General features: G+C 36.7%; 1 protein-coding gene across 12 annotated transcripts in view; it reads left to right on the forward strand.

Annotated features, from left to right (window-relative positions):
• KIF21A (kinesin family member 21A) overlaps nucleotides 1-20365 on the forward strand; it is an 86865-nt gene that overhangs the window by 31281 nt on the left and 35219 nt on the right. For 7 of the 12 annotated variants that reach the window (XM_086886836.1, XM_086886825.1, XM_086886829.1 and 4 more), the window contains exons 4-13: nucleotides 2100-2249; nucleotides 2923-3057; nucleotides 6160-6327; nucleotides 7731-7846; nucleotides 11852-12047; nucleotides 12799-12988; nucleotides 13596-13659; nucleotides 14481-14684; nucleotides 17887-17925; nucleotides 20117-20201. In XM_086886836.1, coding sequence (XP_086742962.1) covers nucleotides 2100-2249; nucleotides 2923-3057; nucleotides 6160-6327; nucleotides 7731-7846; nucleotides 11852-12047; nucleotides 12799-12988; nucleotides 13596-13659; nucleotides 14481-14684; nucleotides 17887-17925; nucleotides 20117-20201 — 1347 coding nt within the window. The remainder of the gene's footprint in view (nucleotides 1-2099; nucleotides 2250-2922; nucleotides 3058-6159; nucleotides 6328-7730; nucleotides 7847-11851; nucleotides 12048-12798; nucleotides 12989-13595; nucleotides 13660-14480; nucleotides 14685-17886; nucleotides 17926-20116; nucleotides 20202-20365) is intronic. The other 5 variants (XM_086886827.1, XM_086886831.1, XM_086886834.1 and 2 more) reach the window with 1 other exon arrangement.

Here is a 20365-nt window from a genome sequence, read left to right on the forward strand (position 1 = left end):
GTGTAATGTATTTACATTTACTACCAACCTGCAAAATCTGATACTTCAGGCACATGGAGAGGCAGAATCGATTTTAGGAAGAGCAGGTGTTAAATTTGTTTTTCTTACTTCGGTATGTACAACCTCAACTACTTCGGGGGTGGAACCCCCCACTTTTATATTACCCATGGGAAAAGCTGTTTTATTACTGATGAAGTAAACTAAGTCCTTTAGTCATAGATTTCTATAACTGTTTCAAAGATTAACAAGCTGGCATTAGTTTTGTATTGGTCTAGGTTTGTTGCTCTGGCTAATATTTGCCTAGAGAGAGTTGGTTTGAGCATGTGCTGTGGAAATGCTCTACCCGGTGTTCCAGGGAGCTGCAGCCTTGCTTAGGCAGCTGCAACATGAGCAGAATAAGGAGCAGTAACCAATATGGCTTCTGAATTGACTCTGTTTTTTGACATAACATTACAAATATAACAGAGTCCCAAAGTACAGGGCAGTGATTAAATGTTACAGTGAGAATGGTATGAAGAGTTGCAGCCATTACAATGTATTTCAGCTGAACCGTGCATACTGAAACTTGTCTTGTTTATCTAATTTAGAGAAAGGTTAAATGATGTAGATAGTAAGTTCTCCCTTAACAAAATGTCCTTTTTGTTGGTAGACTTTTTTTCTTTTACTGAGGCTTTCCCAGAGGAGCTTTTTCTAATCAGTTTCTATTATGCACTGTTCTGTATCAAAAAGTATCCTCTTCCTCCCAGCCTATCTACCATGAGAGCTAGATTGCATAAACAATAATTTAGTCGTTGAAGAAGCTGAAGCCAGATTGTATTTTTGGGATAACTTTGAAGTCTTACAGCTGGATAACCATTGGGAACAGTGACTTCTGTTTGCTACTTTCTTGCCTTTTAGTTGACTGCAGTCTGCCTCCCTTAACTCCTTGCTTTCCTGCTGTTTCAAAAGACAGGCATATACAGTTCCACTCAATTGCAGGTGCATTACCAGCATCTGCTCTAAATTGTGATATCAGTTTATAATAAAGGTAAAATATTCAGGATAGGAAGAAGATTCCTAAATAGAATATCTCTGCCTAATAATTAAATATAATTCCTTTTTTTAATATGTAAAGGATTAAAAACATCACATTCACAAATGCTGAGCTTTTTCTTCTCAGGGATGGCTTTTTGCTTTTGAGAGGAGAAAGTCACTTACTTTCAGTGTTATGAGAAAGTACCTTGTGTGAATACAGATCTGCTGTGGTGCTTCTTTGACTGCTTCCTAGGGGTTTTGATCAGGAATTGAATTAGTTTGGTCTGAGCTTTACTGACATGAATTAGTATAACTAAATTAAAGAGACTTAAAATGTTCCAGTGTACACAGGCAGACTGGAGCCATGAGATTTCCAGTGGGATAGCGTTTTTTCTGGGTGGGTTGTCTGGGTTTTTTCCCCCCCGATATCTTCAACTGGATGTAAACACTGCAATACTCAGAACATTCTTGTGGAGTACAAAAGCCTTGCTCAAGAAACCATGCCATGGTGTTTTTGGACTGATGCTTGATGTCTTTAAGAAGCAGCTTGCACAAAAATTGTTATTATATGTCAAATTCCTTCCTCGGCAGGAAGAATTTATCTAAATGAGCGCTGTAGACTTAGGAAGGTGTGAGAGAGGAGATGAGGAAAGGTGTAATGGCAGTGAGAGCAAATGGAGTGAGTTGGAAGTGTTTGGAGTAGGGTGCAGCCAACTGAATCCACAAAAGAAAAGCCCAAGGTTAAATCTGAAGACAGCAGATGCCTGCCACAGAAACCACTCTTGTTCTGCTGGCACCAATTGCCTCCTCTTCCCTGGTCCCACCAAAGAATTTTATCTCAGATCTGACAATGTGGAAGAAGTTAGCACATCTTTGGGTGGCATATTAGGAAGTGTGCAGGTCATCACTTAATTTGTAGCTGCTCTATCACCTATTGTCCTTGTAATTTTGGAGGTTTCACATCTTTTGGGAGCAGAGACATTTGGATTGTTAGAACTTTTGGTATGTGCTGTGCAGAGATTTGTTAGTCATTGGAGGAATTCCTTCCAAAAATTACATGTTTTTTGTCTTTTTCTTCTCCTCAGCTTTACAATGAAGAAATTCTTGACCTGTTTGATACCACACGTGATATTGATGCAAAGAATAAAAAATCAAATATTAAAATACATGAAGATTCAGCAGGAGGAATTTATACAGTGGGCGTTACAACTCGAACTGTGAATGGAGAATCTGAGGTGATAACTGGAAATAAATTACACTGTTACACGCCAAGTAGATTCTAAAATTACCTTTATGCTTTGATGAATGGTTAAAAATAGAGATCGTGCTATCTAGTACCTGTCTCCTGGGCAATTTAAGTGTAAAGGGTAGCTAAAATTTTTATTTTCTTAATTATTTGTGGCCTTAAATCTGATATGTTTGATACTAAGTGCATGTAATTTTAATTTAAAGCTATTTGTTCATAATATACTTCTGGTGGCATGTAATTCTGATCTCCCAGATCTTATATATATATTATTTTTGATTTGAGAAGAAAGCTTTGTATTATGGCTGATGTGAAGTAAACTGCTATTCATGTACACTGCAAATTTGAATACAAAAGTTATTATACTCTTTTTTTGTTAAAAAAAGTACAAAAATCATACATTTTTTGCCACAGGTGAATGAAGATGGCTGTTACTACAAAGGGTACTGTAAACAGAGGAATATGAAGATTGACATATTTTCTTATAGAAATCACAAAAAATACTTTTAGTTTGTTTATTTAAGGATCTTTGTCCTTTTGGCTTTTTGGTATATAGGAGCTGAATTTGTAGCTAAGAGAAATTTTGTCATACATCCAAAACAGTACATGTTATAAGAACACTTTTCCTTTAACCAGCAATGTACTTTTTGCCTTTTTTCTAGATGATGCAGTGCTTGAAGCTGGGAGCCTTGTCTCGAACCACTGCCAGCACTCAGATGAACGTTCAGAGCTCACGGTCGCACGCTATCTTCACCATACACTTGTGTCAGACGCGAGTCTGCCCCGCATTTAACGCTGTATGTGTTTTCTCTGTTGGTAAACTTCTCTTTAGCAGCCCCCATTTTTCAAAATGGGGGTGGTTTTGGCAGCCACTGCTGTTTGAATTGCACTTAGTAAGGATGCTGTAGTCATCATAATGCTTGATGAATTTGCTAAGCATTATAATAATTTGATTTAATCTTTGCATATGTAACCATCCTCTAGCCAGAGGCAACCATAAATTGCAGACACTTACAGCAACCTACCTATTCTCCTCTAGCGTTTTCTTCAGTATTTTGTTGCGACATACACAAGTGAGAAAGTTAAAATATAATTTGTCTTTAATTAGAAAAGCACATTTAAGTGTCTTAGCAGTTAGTGTGTTTAAACTTGCAGTCAGTTAACTGAAACTGCATGGATATTTTAGATTAATTGTTGATATCTAATAAGGTGCAAGCAGAAAAGCATTAAATTCTGAGTATCAATGTATTTATTTTAAATAGCTATATATGCAGGTATTTTGTTAAATCTATGCACCTGATATTCAAACTATGAATGAATGTGGAGCTGCTCTGTAGAATATTCTGTGTGAGACTGTTCAGTTGTTAGTTGCTGCTGGGTGTATCTTGTAAAGGGGAGAGTTCTGAATAAATCCATGTACTGAAAACTACAATACCTTCAGGGATACTTAACTTGAATGTTCTAAGGGTCCTTTGCATGTATTTTTAAGTATTAAATACTATCTGGCTAGCATCCTACTCATTGATACCACATTTTAAAGCATGTGGAACAGCGAATTGGATTTGCAGTGTGCATTTTGGGGGGTTGTTGTTTTGTTTTTTTTAATACTACAAATAATCATTTGCAGGCAAAATGAGTGTTCCTTCCTGGTCCTTTGTGGTATGTAGACCTGCTTTATACACCTGTTAAAAACACTTCTTTCTGCTTTCTGTGCTGAAACTGGATTGGGTGGTGTGGTCGGCTGTCTTCACTTGGAGGGGATTGGCATCACACTCCAAGCCCACACAAGGCACCTCAGTCACTGCTTGGTGACACTGTCTGCTTGGAAATTTTTGTTGCAAACATCTGTCTGCTGGAGAGTGAGAAGTTATCTGGGAGCCTGTTTCCAGCAGGGTGTTGGCACAGCGTTCCACTGTGCTGGTGCACTTGCAGCTTCCCCACCAGCTGAGCTGCCCCAGGGGACTGTTGCCTGTGTTTTTACAGAGCCTTGTGTCAGAGGAAGAGGTGGCCATCTTTTGCCTTGTGTCAAACTGTTTTGTTTCTGCTTCTCTTGGGAGATATGCACAAGATAATCTGACTGTGGAACTGGGCATTTCTGAATCTTTAATTTAAGACAACACCCTCTTCTTTCCCTGTGGCATTTAGGAGAGTAGAGGATAGACCTGACATTGTCCTCTGAACGCCTCTGGAATCTGAATTAATACAAGCTATTATTGGGTGGCCAGGAGAGATGTAGCTCAAGTTTCTGTAGACAACAGTTTTGGGAGACCTTTGTTACTAGGGCAACGCAGTTTCTCCTTCTCAGATGACAGCCTTGGCCGTGCCCCCTCTGTGCGCGGTCGCCCGTGCCCAGGGCTGGCAGGCAGCCAGGGCTGCAGTGCACAGACATGCTCCTGGGACTCTGTTCTCGCCATCCATGCTTCTTCCAGAAGTTTCTGGATGTACATTTGACTTGCTAAATGAAGGAGTGAAAGGATGCATTAATCATGACTTTGAGGGCTGGAAATGAGAGTGTGGCCCCCAGAGTGTAAACATCAAAATAACAGCAATAATGATTCCTGGTCTTGTGGAAGTGGCACAGTTCCCATTCTCTTCTGTTACTGCTACAAAAGGATGCATGAAATATTTAACTACCATGAGAATGGTTTGTTCTGCAGAGACCTGCATTACCCCTTGCAGTAGCAAAGGGAGCTGTAGGCTAGCTGGCTGGCCAAGGACATAAAGGTCACCACAGAATACCTGAGGGTCTATGTTTGGCTTTTTATTAGTTATTTTGTTTTGGTTTTGGTTTTTGGTGTGTGTTTGATTGTTTTGTCTGATTTTTTTTTTTTAAAGGTTTTTGGGTTTTCTATGCTTAACATGATTAGAAATTCCTAATAAAGCTTATAGTTTGGGCTGTGAGAGTTTGTATGAATCCAGTAAACACTCAATATATGCTTATTGTCTGACATCATGCCAAGTTAGTAGAAATTGCCCTGCAATGGGTATCTTACAGTAAGGTCAAGAACTGAGAGATTTAAGGATTTTTCTCATTGTGTTACTTTCCTGATGATAAATCTAACTACACTCAGAGTAAAATAGAAGTCTACAGTGAATATTAGAACTAAACTAATCGACAGAAAAAAAGTTTGGGATTGTCTAATGAAAAAAATATAGTTTTACTGCCGTGCTTTGGGATGTGAAGTGGAAAGAGGCTGAGGCTGAGGTACCTGCCCCAGTGCAGCGTGTTCCTGGGCAGCATCCCCCACAGCAAGTCATTACTTGGGGGAGGAAGGGGGAAAGGAACTTAATTTTCCCTTATTTCCTCTACTGTTCTTATCTTCTGGGGAAGTCAGAAGTGCTAGTGGAATACTGACTGCTAGGAGAAATGGCTCCCAACAATAATTCCTAAAGTAAGTTGAAAAATCATCCCACAGGGAGGCTAGTAATGGGATTTAGAGAGGTATAAAATCAAAATATCTTTCAGCTATTTGGCAGGTTTATGAACTAGGTAGTTCTGGTGATTTTGTGGGGTAATAATGTAATTAAAGTTTTATTTTTTTTAAATCAGTTTCCTTTGACAATCTATTCAAGAGTGCATTCTAGAGGATATAAAAATTTGTTGCTCATGTTGCTGGAGACTTGTATATTTTAATAGATGTGTCTTCTCATTTCTTCAAAAAGCAGTGGTAGCTTGTACTTAATTTGTATTCACATGCATCTAGAACTGGGTCTTTGAGAATGTGTTAGTACATATGATTAAAATGGAGATAATATGTTTCAAAATACTGTTGTTATAAAAGAATGAATAAGGAGATGGTCATGGTAAAGAGGTAGTTTTGTAAATAATTGTTGATTGAACTTTGCAAATGTTAATGTGAAAGATCTCATCAAGCCTTGTGGGTTCTTCTTTGCTTCAGGATAATGCCACTGATAACAGGATAATATCTGAATCTTCTGAGATGAATGAATATGAAACTCTTACTGCCAAGTTTCATTTTGTTGATCTGGCTGGATCTGAAAGGTTAAAGCGAACAGGAGCTACAGGAGAAAGGGCAAAAGAAGGCATTTCCATCAACTGTGGACTAGTAAGACTATACAGTTATACAATATAATGTATAACAACCCCAGGCAAAACACTTAGAAGTGAAATTTATAACTTGCAGTTTAATATTTTTTTTGTCTGTGTACTGGCTTGCTATGTAATTTTTAAATTAACTGTATGAAATGTTTTACTTAACACTAAACTGCACTGAAAATTAGAGCTGGTGATTATTAGTGGAAATTGTAATTTCATGGCTTTGTTTTGTACTACATGGCTATGTGGAGGCTCTGTGCAGTGCTTTTAAATAAGACACAAAAATACATTTCTGTTCCCTATGTGAAAGCATGGCTAGTTTTTTCTGGGTTATTGAGCAGTACTAGTTTTCTAGGATATTGTGCAATTAGAGTTTTATCAGTGATTCTCTTGCCATCATGACATTGATTATTTTCTGTAGTTCTTCTGGTTATATTATATGGAAGAGAAAGAACATTTAGTTCAATTTCATCATAGACAGAAGCACAAATCCAGCAGGATTTGGGGGATCTAGATGACATAGTTGTGTCCTTAACAAAGAGCAAATAAAGTGCATGAAGGTGAAAATTAGTGTGATGTAACTAATATAAGATCACAAAACTTTTATTTACAGTGAAGTCCAGCCCAGTTTTGTGAAGTGCTTTAAATCCTTCAAAGCAAGCAGGCACAGCATGGGGCGTGTGCAGTTCTCCACCTGCTGGTGGCAGCTGCGCCATTTCCAAAACAAGAACCTGCAGTACAGGGCACCTCCTAAAGCAAAATCCTTCTGTTTGACTCAAGTGTGTGCAGTTCCACATAAAAATAATTCCACAGCCAAATGCTCGATTGTTTATAAACAAGCATTAGACCCTTTTAGTACTGAAACATGATAGCCATGGACTACAAGCTTTAATTTCAAGTCTTAAATGATCAAATCATCATCAGACATTTTTTTGCTTTATAACTATAGAGGTACTAAATTCTGGGTTTTTTTCCTTCATTTAAGTGCCCCACATTTTATTCTAAATGTAGCATAAAGGCGATTGATAAAATTAATTTGAAAGACATTATAGCTACTGTTACAGATCAACTTTAATTATGATCCAAAGCAAATGTTTGTTAGATTGAGTAGTACCAACTTTAGTATGTGACTGATATGAGATACTAATAGACAGTGCATATGAATTGTGCTAAGCACTTTTAACACTTACAGACAGCAGACTGTAAGTCATCAGATGCACTGGGGTTAACACAAAAATTTCTAAATGTAAACTACAGACATCTTCAGAAATATTTTTATGCTAACTTTCATGAGTTTATTAATTTTCTCACTTTCTATAGTCAGTATGCTGACTACAGTTTATAGGTATTTTAAAATAAAACTACACAGGAGCTGATTCTGACTTGTGTGTTACATGATTTGGTGTTTTTTAGCTGGCACTTGGCAATGTAATAAGTGCACTGGGAGATAAAAGTAAGAAGGCAACTCATGTACCATACAGAGATTCAAAGCTTACAAGGCTACTTCAAGACTCTCTTGGGGGAAACAGGTATGAAAATTGAAACATTTTATATATTTCATTGTGAATGAGCAAGAATGAGAACATAATCTGCAGAAAGTAAAATGAATATTAAATGACAATAAAAATCTTTCTGGAGGAAGGTTATGGAGATAAATTGTTGTGAAAATAATGCCGTCAATGGAAGGAAAAGATTTGAAGAGGATTTTTTCTTTGTTCTTTCCAGTGCTATTGTTATTTTACTAGACATGAAGCTCCAGGTTAGCTTAGAAGTTACCATTTTTAGGCAAGTTCTTCCCATTGAAATACCTGTAGACTGTAGATAGTAAAAATGGTAGGTTTTGTTTACAGCACATTTTAAAGCATATTTAAAGCTCTGATGAGTTTCTCCTTTAGAATTTGGTTTGGGTTTTTTTGGTTGCTTTGTTTTTTAAATGTCAGTGAATTGTTTGCTCTGACTGCTGTGCACAGGAGCTTGGAGTTGGTTTACCACAGTCGCTTCCATCTTTTTAGAGATGATATATCTTGGCCTATGATGCCATCTGTTCAGGTACCTGCTGTTGGATTGCAGCCTAATAAAAACAAAGTAGTCTTTCACCGGGATTGCTTGTATTAATCCATTTGTGTACTTTCTGCACATACAATGAAGGAAAGTTATGATCTCTGAAGGCTTTATATAAGGAAACAGTAACAAATTTATTAAAATAAAATTTATTAAAATACTACAGATTTTGTACTTATAATGCTAATGTGTACAAATATAAGAGGGACCACAGATGAATATATTTTAGTAAGGTAGTACTCTTTGTTCTTTTTTGTGATCCAATATGCTTGGCTCATATGTTTAGGAGAGTAGGAAGTTTTTTCACAAAAGAGTAGGGAGAAGCAGAAGAAAAATCTCGAACTGTTGCTATGCTCTTCAGAGAGATAACTTTTTTCCAACAAATTGAAGCACTGAAGTGTGAAAGGAGAGCCAGGAAAAAAAATAAGTAAAATAAGAGCTAGACACTTTCAAATGTGCAAAAGGGAGGAAGAAACTCCAGAATTCCTAAAAAAACAGCTGAAATCAAAGAGCTCTTCTAAGCTCTTTCTGTAAATAAGTGCAAAAACCTCTTCATTCTATTTTTTATTAATTATTTTTTATCAGGTAGTGAGCATGTTTTTTCAAACTCCTCTAAAATCGGTCTTTTGTAGAAATACTACTTTGACTCCAAAATATTTTGGTGTCTCACAGCTCCGTGTCTCCCTGCAGTGTTCTTAAGGAGCAGTCATGGAGTTCAGCGTGCGATGGGGTCGGGGCAGCTCCGGCCACAGCTGAGCCCCACACAGACGCTCCCTCCCTGTCCCCAGGAGAGAATCACAAGGGTAGAAGGGAGAAAAGTCAGGGTTTGACATAAGGACACTTTATTAGGTAAAGCAAAAGTCGCATATGCAAGCAAAGGAAAGGAAATCATTCACTTCCCATGGGCCTGCAGGTGTTCAGCCATTCCCAGGAAAGCAGGGCTCCATTGTGCCTTAGGGTGACTTGGGAAGGCAAATGCTGTCACTCTGAATATCCCCCCTCTTTTTTCTCATTGCCCCAGCTTTATATGCTAAGCATGATTCCATATGGGATGGAATATCCCTTGGGTCCGTTGGGCTCAGCTGTGTCCCCTGAGAACTCCTTGTGCACCCCACTGAGGGGGCAGTCTGAGGGGCAGAAAAGGTCCTGGCTCCGTGTCAGCCCTGCCCAGCAGCAGCTCAGACATACCTGCATTATGGACCCATAGTAGGTGTTTCCAGCACAAATCCAAAACTGCCCAAACCAACAGCTGTGGAGAAAATTAACTCTATCCCAGCCAAACCCAACACAAATGTACAGATAGCAAATGCTCCTCAGTAAGTTTCTAATGATACTTGTATCTATTCTTTCTGTCTTTTTTTAATTCATGAGAATCGTATGGATGCCTTCCTTCCCCCCAGTTTTTTTCTATGTGACACATAAAGATGTTGAGACAAATCTTTCATATATATTTATATATAAAACCCTCACATTTTTAATGGTTTCTTATCTGGGCTTTGGCAATCAAAATGGGTGGAAAAGCTAAATTTTAACAAATAAGCAGTTTTTTTCTTCTGGCAAATCAGATTTAGATTTCTTTAAGCCTGTTCTCTCTTGGAAGTAGCCTTCCAACTTCCGCCCTAGGTATAACAGTCCACATTAATATTTCTCTCTTAACAAATACAGAAATTTATTAGTAATTATTTGGGTTAGGTTGTAGTAAATCCTGAGTTAACAGTGATGAAAACATTGTATCACTGTACTTTTCTCACAATAATCCTTATTTTAAGTATAATGATGTAACAGTTCTGAAGCAGCACTTAAATATAAATGTTTCTTGAATTATTCAAAGAAAAATATGGAGCATTGGTATTTTAAAAGGAATGTTATAATGTTTAATATGGAAAATAATATCTTCCCAACTTCAGGAGCAGGGGGAGCAGTTTAAAGAAATGGTGACATAAAGGAAGTAGAACATTTTCAAAAAACCCTAGTCCATTTTACAGTTCACATAGGAAACTGGAGTTCAACTTGTTCAGTTTTCAAGATAGACACATAGCAGAACCAGTCCTCTGAGATTTAGAAAAATAAGTGCATTCTCAATGTCAGAATCAAAAAAAAACTGTTCCTACTCTTTCATGGCCTTATCTTGAGGACTAAGAGTTTGGAAAACTGACACAAAGATATGGGTGAGAACTGATGAAGAGTTGCTGATAGTGAAGGTTCTTTTTAGCTCCAGGCTAGTTACTCTTTCTAGCTTAGTTTCCCAGTGTGTATGGTTAGTATAATTGCTTGTCTCAGAGTTTGTTGCAGGGATTCGTTTGTTTCAGTCTGAAACTGTAGAAAGTGAAGATCAGAATCTAGCTTGCCTGATGCAGATATTACTCCTTTGTCCCAGAGACAGTTCCTAAAGTAACTACCCAAGCTGTGACATACAATGGAGAAGCAAATTCCTTTAAAACGTGGAGGAGTGTACTCAGTCCATCAAATGCAGATGTTTTGCCCTTTCTGTTGAGAATTTAGGCAATGTATGCACCTTCAGAGTTATCTGCAGCTGGAATTCTGGTTCTGACTGTCTAGACTGTTCTTACCTGACATGAAATGAGTGCACTTCAGGGAGTGAGGGAAGGAACCTGTTGAATATGAATGCACTTGGTTGGAGTGAAAATCATTTTGTTTTTTTTTCCTGCTTTTGTCCTACTGGCTCCTGCTGGTCTATCTGCTTGATCTTTCATTTGGAGCATAGAATATGTTCTCACCCCACAATAATATCCCATGATGGGATGGCTAGGGGATGTTGTAGAAACTGAAAGGAAGATGGTTGTTCATAGGCCTCGTGGGCCAAGAGCTCAGGTCCTGCTGCCTTTTGTTGTGGAAAGTTGCTCTAAGCAGTGGTGTTATGAAATGTGGTATAAATGCAGTTATAGAGTGCTAAGGGTAAGTCCTAGTTTTGGGCTTGTGTTGTAGAACAGGAGATAACTTGCAGTGGAGAATTCAGCCAGTTTGGAACCTGAGGTAGAGAACAGGCACATTACACAAAATGTATGGACAGGTAAGATGAGCATTTGGGCATCTTTCAGATGAAGTAGGTAAGCAACTCGGGAATTGCAGTACACAGTCCTGATGGCTGCATGATCCAAATCACTGTCTAGGAATTTAGGTTGACTATAAATTCCTTAATCTCAGTTTATGTATGATTAGACAAACTGAATTTAATTTGAGAAATGTTTCTGGAAACACCCATTAATCACTTTTACAATTTCATGTGTGGAACAAATAATAATCTAGTATCTCCTATACTATTCTAGGGAGATAAGACGTGGCACCTGCTGACCTTTGTGGTTCACAGTTTGCAGTGAGCTAGATGCAGAAATATTTTCACAAACACCATGAAGTTGCTATTCTTGTTTCACCTTCTTCCTGAGGACCTGTTAGCTTCTCTCTGCTCTTCTGGTCCTTGGTGTGTAATGCTGACCTGTGTTTCTGACTTGCAGTCAAACGCTCATGATAGCATGTGTGAGCCCTTCAGATCGAGACTTCATGGAAACTTTGAACACACTAAAGTACGCCAATCGGGCACGGAACATCAAGAACAAGGTGATGGTTAATCAGGATAGGGCCAGTCAACAAATAAATGCTTTGCGCAGTGAGATTGCGCGGCTACAGATGGAGCTCATGGAATACAAAACAGTAAGTTTATCCTCTTAGGATTTCTTCTGCTTTAGAATGCTTATAATTCCACAGCTTTTTTTTTTCCTGTTGACTATTTCCACTTCATATGCTAAAAACATTGGAATAGCAACCCTAATGTAAACAACACTTAATTCCAGTGATTACCAGATGTTTTTAGAAAATGTAGATTGTATCCCCAAAGAAAAGAGATATCAGCAAATGTCAGTGATATTTACTGATGATGCATATTTGCTTTTTGAAAGGCAATGAGAAAGGCACTTCCAAAGCAAAAATGACCAAACCACAACTTAGACAGATGCGTAAGTCAACGTGTATAGTTACTGTGTATTGCTTTTGAAAATTTCAAGACAGCTAAAACAGTTTGTGTTTTAAAAATCTAGTCTCAGGTATACAAGGCAAATACTCATGCTCAGTTGTTCCTGAAGTTTATTCAATGTTTTCAGGAATAAAGGCCATTACCAAATGGGATCAACTTTTACTCTTCTTGAGGTAGTTCTTTATCAAATCAGAATACTATCTTCCCATTCTTCAACCTCTTCATGTACTTGTATTTCAGACTAAAGTGGAATTACACAAAACCCAGATGCTTAGGTGTTGGCCCAGATATCAGTTTTTTTGAAATTATCCTGTGCTACGAGTGTTTGCTTGGAATTCCAAGTCTTCTGTGCATTGCATTTACCAAGTAAGAATTTTTTTTTTAGTGTAGGTCAGCCTTGACTCATGATAAAATATTTTTACTGTCCTAAAGGGGAAAAGGATTATAGATGAAGAAGGTGTTGAAAGCATCAATGACATGTTCCATGAAAACGCGATGCTGCAAACAGAAAACAACAACCTGCGGGTTAGAATTAAAGCAATGCAAGAGACTATCGATGCTCTTCGAGCCAGAATAACGCAGCTGATGAGTGACCAGGCCAACCAAGTGCTAGCCAGGACAGGTACGCTGTGAATGTGCATTAACTGCTTCATAAATTCATGAACTTAAATTAATTATATGTTCTTCCTTCATTGATCCCTTGGAACAAAGCCTTTTTATTAACGATGTAGGACCTCCTTTGGCAGAGATAGACCCCCATATAATTATTTCTTCTGTTTCTGGAATATTTTTTTAATAATAGAAATAGTTTGGTGCCCTGATTTGATCATCCATTTAGAAATGTGAACAGGAAACATGAAACAATGTTTTTGTATAGAAATAATTTGTATGCTTAGCCCCTGTGGTGGTTTAACAACCAGACCAAATAAATTTGACTTCAAATTAAACTCCAGATAAGTAATTTTTATTTAAGTGTTGTTAAAATGCACTAATATGGAAAACAAGTTACTGGTAGTCGCATGGTGATCACATGAGAGAGGAACAAAAAGTAGAATTCAGTTTAAGAAGGAGAGCTATTTTACAAGTTGAGATTTACATGTGGAGCCCATGTGACCGTTTCCCTTTGCTGGTACCATGTGCCTGGTAGCTATATTCAGATATTTATATTGTTTCTGCCCTTTCTTAATCTTTCTCTCCCCTCATCCCTCTTTTCTCTCTGTCCTTCAAAGGGGAAGGAAATGAAGAAATTAGCAACATGATTCATAATTATATCAAGGAAATTGAAGATCTCAGGTATTTGCATGATATGTATTTGGACAATTTTTATTTTTAAAAACAATGGAAGTGTTAACAATACTACAGCTGTTTTCCTGTGTGGAGATTACTTTAGGAGAGTGGTCCTTCAGCTTCTAAGACTATCTGGTGTTGCTCTTGGATACAAAAATGTAAAATCTTAGACGTCAAACTGACAATAGGAATGAGAGTAAGATGTTGTCTAAATTATGGGGATAACTTAATATTGTTGCACCAAGAACAGTAAAACTTGGAATGATTCTTTTATAACTTTGTAACCGCATATAAAAATTACAGTACTGAGAAATCACTTGTTTAAAAAATGTTTTATAAAAAATATGTTTTTAAAAAAATACTTCCTCTTAAAAATCAAAAGCTCTTAAATATTTTAGATATTTTTATTTATTCGTGTTTTGGACATATAGCATACAAAAAATTATCTAGCCTATCCTCAGTTGATGTTAGAGCTTTTGTGTGGCTTTCATATACTATGTATATTCATAAAGCATATTCAGGTCTGTATCTCTCTCTCTCTCTCTCTATATATATATATCTGTATGTTCATACAAACATATTTTCATGTATTCTGTCTAGGTTATATGATATATGTACAATAAATATATAACCATTGTGTAAAATGGTATTTTAAATTTAAGGGAATTTACTACGTTGTATTTTTTCAGACTTCTTGGTTTGTAGTTTCTTTTTAGACTGATTGTAATGCATTGAAGTTACAGAGGCAAAAGAGCATATATCTCATGTACTGGCAATACTTGTAATTCATGGTCTACAATTCTTCCTTTTATTTTTTTTTTTTTAAGAGCAAAATTATTAGAAAGTGAAGCAGTGAATGAAAATCTTCGACGCAACTTGTCAAGAGCCTCATCAAGAGCCACGTACTTTGGTGGACCATCAGCATTTTCTGCTTCTATGCTTTCCTCAGAGAAAGAGACAATGGAAATACTAGATATAGCCAAGAAAGATCTAGAAAAGCTGAAAAAAAAAGAAAGGAAAAAGAAAAAGAGGTGGTGTATTAATTATAATGCTATTTGTTTTCTCTTTCTTAGTAAAAAGGCCTATTTTCTTAACTACTGAGACTTAAAAAGGCTTGTTTTGTGGGTTTGGACTCTAAATTGCTCTTCCTTCAAACCCTTTTACATGTTGAAGTTACAGGATTTCTTTTGCATCTTTTCTTCCAGTGAAGTGTGCAGTATTTGTAGAATGAATGTCTCCTTTTGAACAAACTTTTCTGTGTAATTACACTCAATGATGAAAGCACAGGTGCTCTCTTCTAGATTTTGATATTTTTAAAAATTTCTTCTAAAATGCACCTGAAATTTAACTAAAGCTTGAAAAAATTATAAAAGTTTTTTCAGCTCTATGTCAAAACTGAAACAGCTTTCTGAAGAAAAGATATACTGAGTAGCTGGGGATTCTTTGGTAGCTGTTGGAATGGCTTCTTTTGCTTTATCTTTTGCTTCTATGAATGTTTTTTTGAGGTTTCCTAATTCTCTGCAACATCATGCTTTGCTGGTTTTTTTGCTGTCCAACTTCTCATCTACTAAAATCCTCATAGACATTGACATGCCTGTTTAGATAGCAGCAAGGCTTTGTGTACTCAGAGACTTTGAATCCATTAAAAATCTCTCAGTTTTAGCTGAAATTTTCCGTGCTTCTAATCTGTTACTCTATGTAATAATGGCCCTTCAGACTTCTACAAGTTTAGAGTAAAACTATGAAAGTTTAGTCTTAAAAGAATCAAAGTATAAAGTAGGTGAGAGTCAGCCATATTTTTAATTTTAGGTCCTATATCTGTAAATCCTTTCACCACACAAATGTCTGATAATTTTAGAGAACACTCATTTTAAGAGCAACTGGATTCTTTGCATATCATTTTTCAGGAAGCTCTTAGACTTTTATGGGGATTTTGATAGATTTTGTCTGATTTTTGTAAGAACTTGAGAGCAAGATGGAAGTATTAAATAAATCAGCAGAATGTTCTGTCCTCTCTTCAGCCAAGCACTTCAATATGTCCTTTAAATGTAAATGCAGGAACAAAGAGATTTGATTTTGTACATTTGTAAAGCATTTTAAAATCAAGCTTTCATTTAACTACATGCTTAGATAGAGCCTCAGTTGTTAGGTTGTGTTTTTATAGTTTATTTTGGGTTTTTTTTGAAAGCCAGTCATACTTTTCTCACACCAGGAAAATAATATTGTGATGGGTTGGCCAAGTAATCGGATCCAAAAGTAGGGACTACTTACCATAAATTATTTTTGAAATCAGTTTTGAATTCTAGCCTTAGGGAATTAGATAGCTATAGAAAAATTCAAGTTGGAAGACACCTTTTGGTGGCTCCATCTTAAAGTGAGCCATGTGTTCTATAAAATGGGGTGACACTCATCAAAGTGCTGCTAAGGTTTGAATCTATCTACTGGCCTATCTACAGACTGCTTTGTAGTAAATATTTAGAAATTTCTGAGGTGCATGTGTTGGGAGGAATATTCGTTAGATGCTAAGAAATGTTAGAATAGAGAGATTATACATTGTCATGCTTATTATCTGCAGAGTGCTTCTATCCAATTAGTGAAAAGTCTATGTTAAGGTTATATCGCTGTGAATTTTTATTCTATTGAAATTTCAGGAGTTAGTGGTGTGTACATTAATGTAATGCACAGACACTTTGCCAGGCAGTTTGATGGGGATTCTTTGTTTTAATTTTGTATTCTACAGTCATTTAGCTACATTTACTCAACTATTTCTTTTTAGTGTTCCCATGCTTTTAAAGTTGTCTAACTAGCAGTTTTCTACTAAAATGGGATTGGTAAGCCTAGCTAGTAGTTCTGCCCCATCTGCTGATTTTCTTGGTCTTTTGTTTCCTGGTTATGGGTCAGTATGACAAAAAGTAGATAATTTTAAATATATACAACTTATTTAAATTGTTGTGAGGTAGCCTGAAGGCCTAAAAGCAAGGTTCTGAATGAGCAGCAGGTATGTACTGCTATATATCTGTAGCCTTTAATAAGCATCTGTCATAAGTTTTATTTGAAACAGTTTACACAGCAGTAATATTTTGCCTACTGAAAAACTGACATGATTGGAGTGTCCCACAGTGTGACTTACCCACGAGAAGCCCCTGAGCAAATCTTCCACATTCCTTGCAATTGTTAGTCAGCCATATACGCCTGGTAACCATTTCTGCTTTCTTTTGACTCCCCTAACCTTTATTAAACCAAATTAGTGATGAAAGTTACATGGGATTCAGAGTGCTAGCTCCTAGCTGATACTGAAGGAAGATGATAGGCAGTATAAAGTGAAAAGGCAATGAAAGCTCTTGCTCGAAACTTTGTCATAATGGGAAATGAGGAATTTCAGTAGTTGATGAATTTTAAGCCATCTCTGTGCTTACATATGTCATGCAGACTTTCTTTACTGATAAATCCACATTTATTCAAGATTAAAAAGTACAGGCAGAAATACTAACATTTTATCCATCTCATTGCTTCTGGTGCATGTTTTTTGTTAATTTATTAAAAAATAACAAGAAATTATTGACATGTACTTTCTGAATCCCAGAAAAATAAGCTGCAATTCTCTACTTTTTATTTAAAAAGGAACAACAAAACCCAAACAAAAAGTGACTGCAGTTCGAAGACTTTTTGTATTAATTATATTCAGAATATATTATTTAGAATACTAATGCTAAAATTTTCTTATTTCTATTTTGTATTACGATATTTTATCAGCATATATAAAACTAGTGCATTGGTTTTTTTCCTGATATGTTCTGAGAATATATAATGTTGGGTCTGTGGCAGTATTTGCAATTTTCAGTATTTTACCTGCCATTTTTAAGTGGAGAAAGAGGAGAAAGCTTTTTCTTGAATTGAGATGTTGTCTTAATCCATTATTAGAAATAATTCGCAAAGTTAAATACATTGTCTAAAATTTCTTCCTTAGTGTAACTTGAATTTACACTTGTTATCAGTGGCAGATTACTTAACCTACATATGCTTCTTCTTTGTCTTCTATTTACTTTCCAGTTGTCCAGGATGTATTGCCTTTTTACTACTTGTTGTCTCTTGATGGTATCTTTTAAAATTTCATTTTAAACTCCGCAAGCTCATATATATCATTTTTTTACCTTCTTATCACTTTTGCTTTTCACTGTCTGGTTTGTCCTTCATTGGCTTGGCCTTCCAATACTGTACCTCGTGCTTTTGAAGGCTACAGAAACTTGAGGAAAGCAGTCAAGAAGAAAGAAGGTTGGAATATTTCCCAGGTTTTTAATTACCTGTCATTTCAATTAACTGGTTGTCATAGATGAAAAGAAGTTGGGCAGATTCATAGATACTTCAGGAGTGGTTAATGTCCAGAATTCTTTGCTGGGTTTTCATTTTCAACTAGTGTTTTAACTGGAAGAAACCTCTGTTGTGGAATTGAGGTTGACTCTGGAGTTACAGTGTTGAAAGCTTTTGTGGGGAGGTGGCACCTTCGGGAGCTCCTGTTCTTAATTGTTTTCCTTCTTGCATAGCCTAAGTGAAATGAAAGGCAGGAGGAAGGTACAGTAGCATGTATAGTATGAAATGTCTAGCAGGCAGTATGTGACAACAATAATTTTGGCATGTGAGATCAAGAGTGTCTTGGATCATCACACCTCAGTCAAATCTGCTGCTTTGGTTTCTGAAAGCATGTGACTTCTGAAAGCATGAAGCCTTGATCATTCCTCCCATTCTGTTTCAGCCAAACCAGTAGATGAATAGTCGTTCACAGAGAGCAGTTAAATTGAGGGCTCTATAAAGGGAATTATATTATGATTAAACTGAAGGAGTTTTTATTTTTCTGCTGTATACTTTGATCCAAAAAACCCACCCACTGAATTGATGCAGATGATCTGAATCCACAGACCAGTAGCATATACATTATGCAGTACAGTTCTGCCTGGGAGAGCTGCTGGCTCTCCTTCCTCCTGTCACTTCCCTTTCTTAGGCAGAACACAAATTCTCTGTAGTGGTTAGTTCTGTACTGACTGCAGCTGGAAGGGAAATTGGGGGTTTGCCTCAATCTGTATGAGGATTGCAGCTAAAATCCATTATCTCTTAGGCTTAATAACCAACATAAAACAGAAAGTGTTCTGGTTTGAGGGAGATGAAGATCTGTGGAAATGAGATTGTATCACAGTGTTCCCTGTTAGGCATCTTTTGGTAGATTTTTTAATTTCAGCATACCCAGTTGCTGCATGGATTCAGATGATTCAAGCAAAAGCTTTCCTGTCTTATGCATGGTTAACTCATAACTGGTAAAGGCCAGCATGATGGGGCAGAAGGGAATCAGTTAGCATTGAAGAGATTAAAAAGTAATACAACAGAAAATCATGGGTACACAGAAGCGCTGTGTTCCTCAACAGGCACTTTTTAGATTCAAACTGTTTCAAAGGTGTCGCTTACCAAATTAAAGTGTCTCGAATCTACTGTATGTTTCTTGTCACTGCACTGGGTATTGGATTTGCCCTGGAGTTTGATCTTGAATCTGAGCTTCTCTTGGTGTCAGTGGAGGAATATGTGCATTTCTGGTTTCTGTGCCTGATCAGTGACAGCACAACTTGCCAGACTTTTATGCAGCTGAAGTTAGTTGAGGTGGATTCCACATTATGCAATCTTAACCACAGTTTTTCATTATTACCCTCTATGGTGTCTAGCTCTATTCTGTCACAATTTCCCATCCACTGGAGCTTTGGGATTTGTACATGTAGTACTGGAGGGACTGATACCCGGTCTGTGACAATTTGCAGAGTGCCATTGATTTTTTGTTTTATATTTGCATGTGATGTCTTAAATGTGCACTTAAAAATATTAAAACTTGCCCTAATGGGTATTAGAACAAAACCAAAAAACCCTGCAGTAAACCCTTTTTATTGTTGTATAAATGCCTATTTTGAGCATTCCCTTTATGTCAAAGGAAATAACTAATCAAAAGAGTGGTTATAGTATGATAAATTAGGTTATTGTTTAAGGTTTATACATAAATAATTAAATTTTAAGACAATTCTAAGTACAGTAGGCTCTGTTATGACTTGAAAGTGTAGGAATACTTGTAATGTATGCTGTACTTGCACACAAAGTTCTTTTATTGTGAAAGCTACTCTGGGTGCACTGCAACTTCCATACAAAATGAGTACTGCTGTAGCATCTGTCTATTCTGATTGTCCCAGTTGTGCAGTATGCTGGAACAATGTGCTAATCATTACTATTACCTTGCAAACCAAGATTAATTAGGCATTAATTTATTATATGCAGAAGTTTGGAAGTTGTGTTTTACCCATGCCCAACACCTTGTACATTTTTTTAACTACACTTTATTTTTCATCTTTATTTGGAATTACAACTTACTGGTTGGGGGATGGGAAACACCTGCCATTTCACTTTGTGAATAATTTGTGTCTGCCTCTTCTATTAGTGTTAAAGAGGATAACACAGACAACGAGCAGGAGAAGAGAGATGAAAAAGGCACTTCAGAGAGAGAGAATAATGAATTGGAGGGAGTAAGTATTTATAATTGTTTGATTTATTTGTTCATTGTCTGTTTAAAGATTTGCAAGGTTATAGGAAGAAAATTAAGAATAGGCTAGGTGAATGCTGCAGCTTCAAAGTGATAGTCACAAATGATTGAGGCATGAAAAAATGTGGAGGTGCTTTAATGTCTATG

This window comes from Cyanistes caeruleus, chromosome 4 (assembly GCF_971803275.1).
Source record: "Cyanistes caeruleus chromosome 4, bCyaCae1.hap1.1, whole genome shotgun sequence".
NCBI classification, from domain to species: domain Eukaryota; kingdom Metazoa; phylum Chordata; class Aves; order Passeriformes; family Paridae; genus Cyanistes; species Cyanistes caeruleus.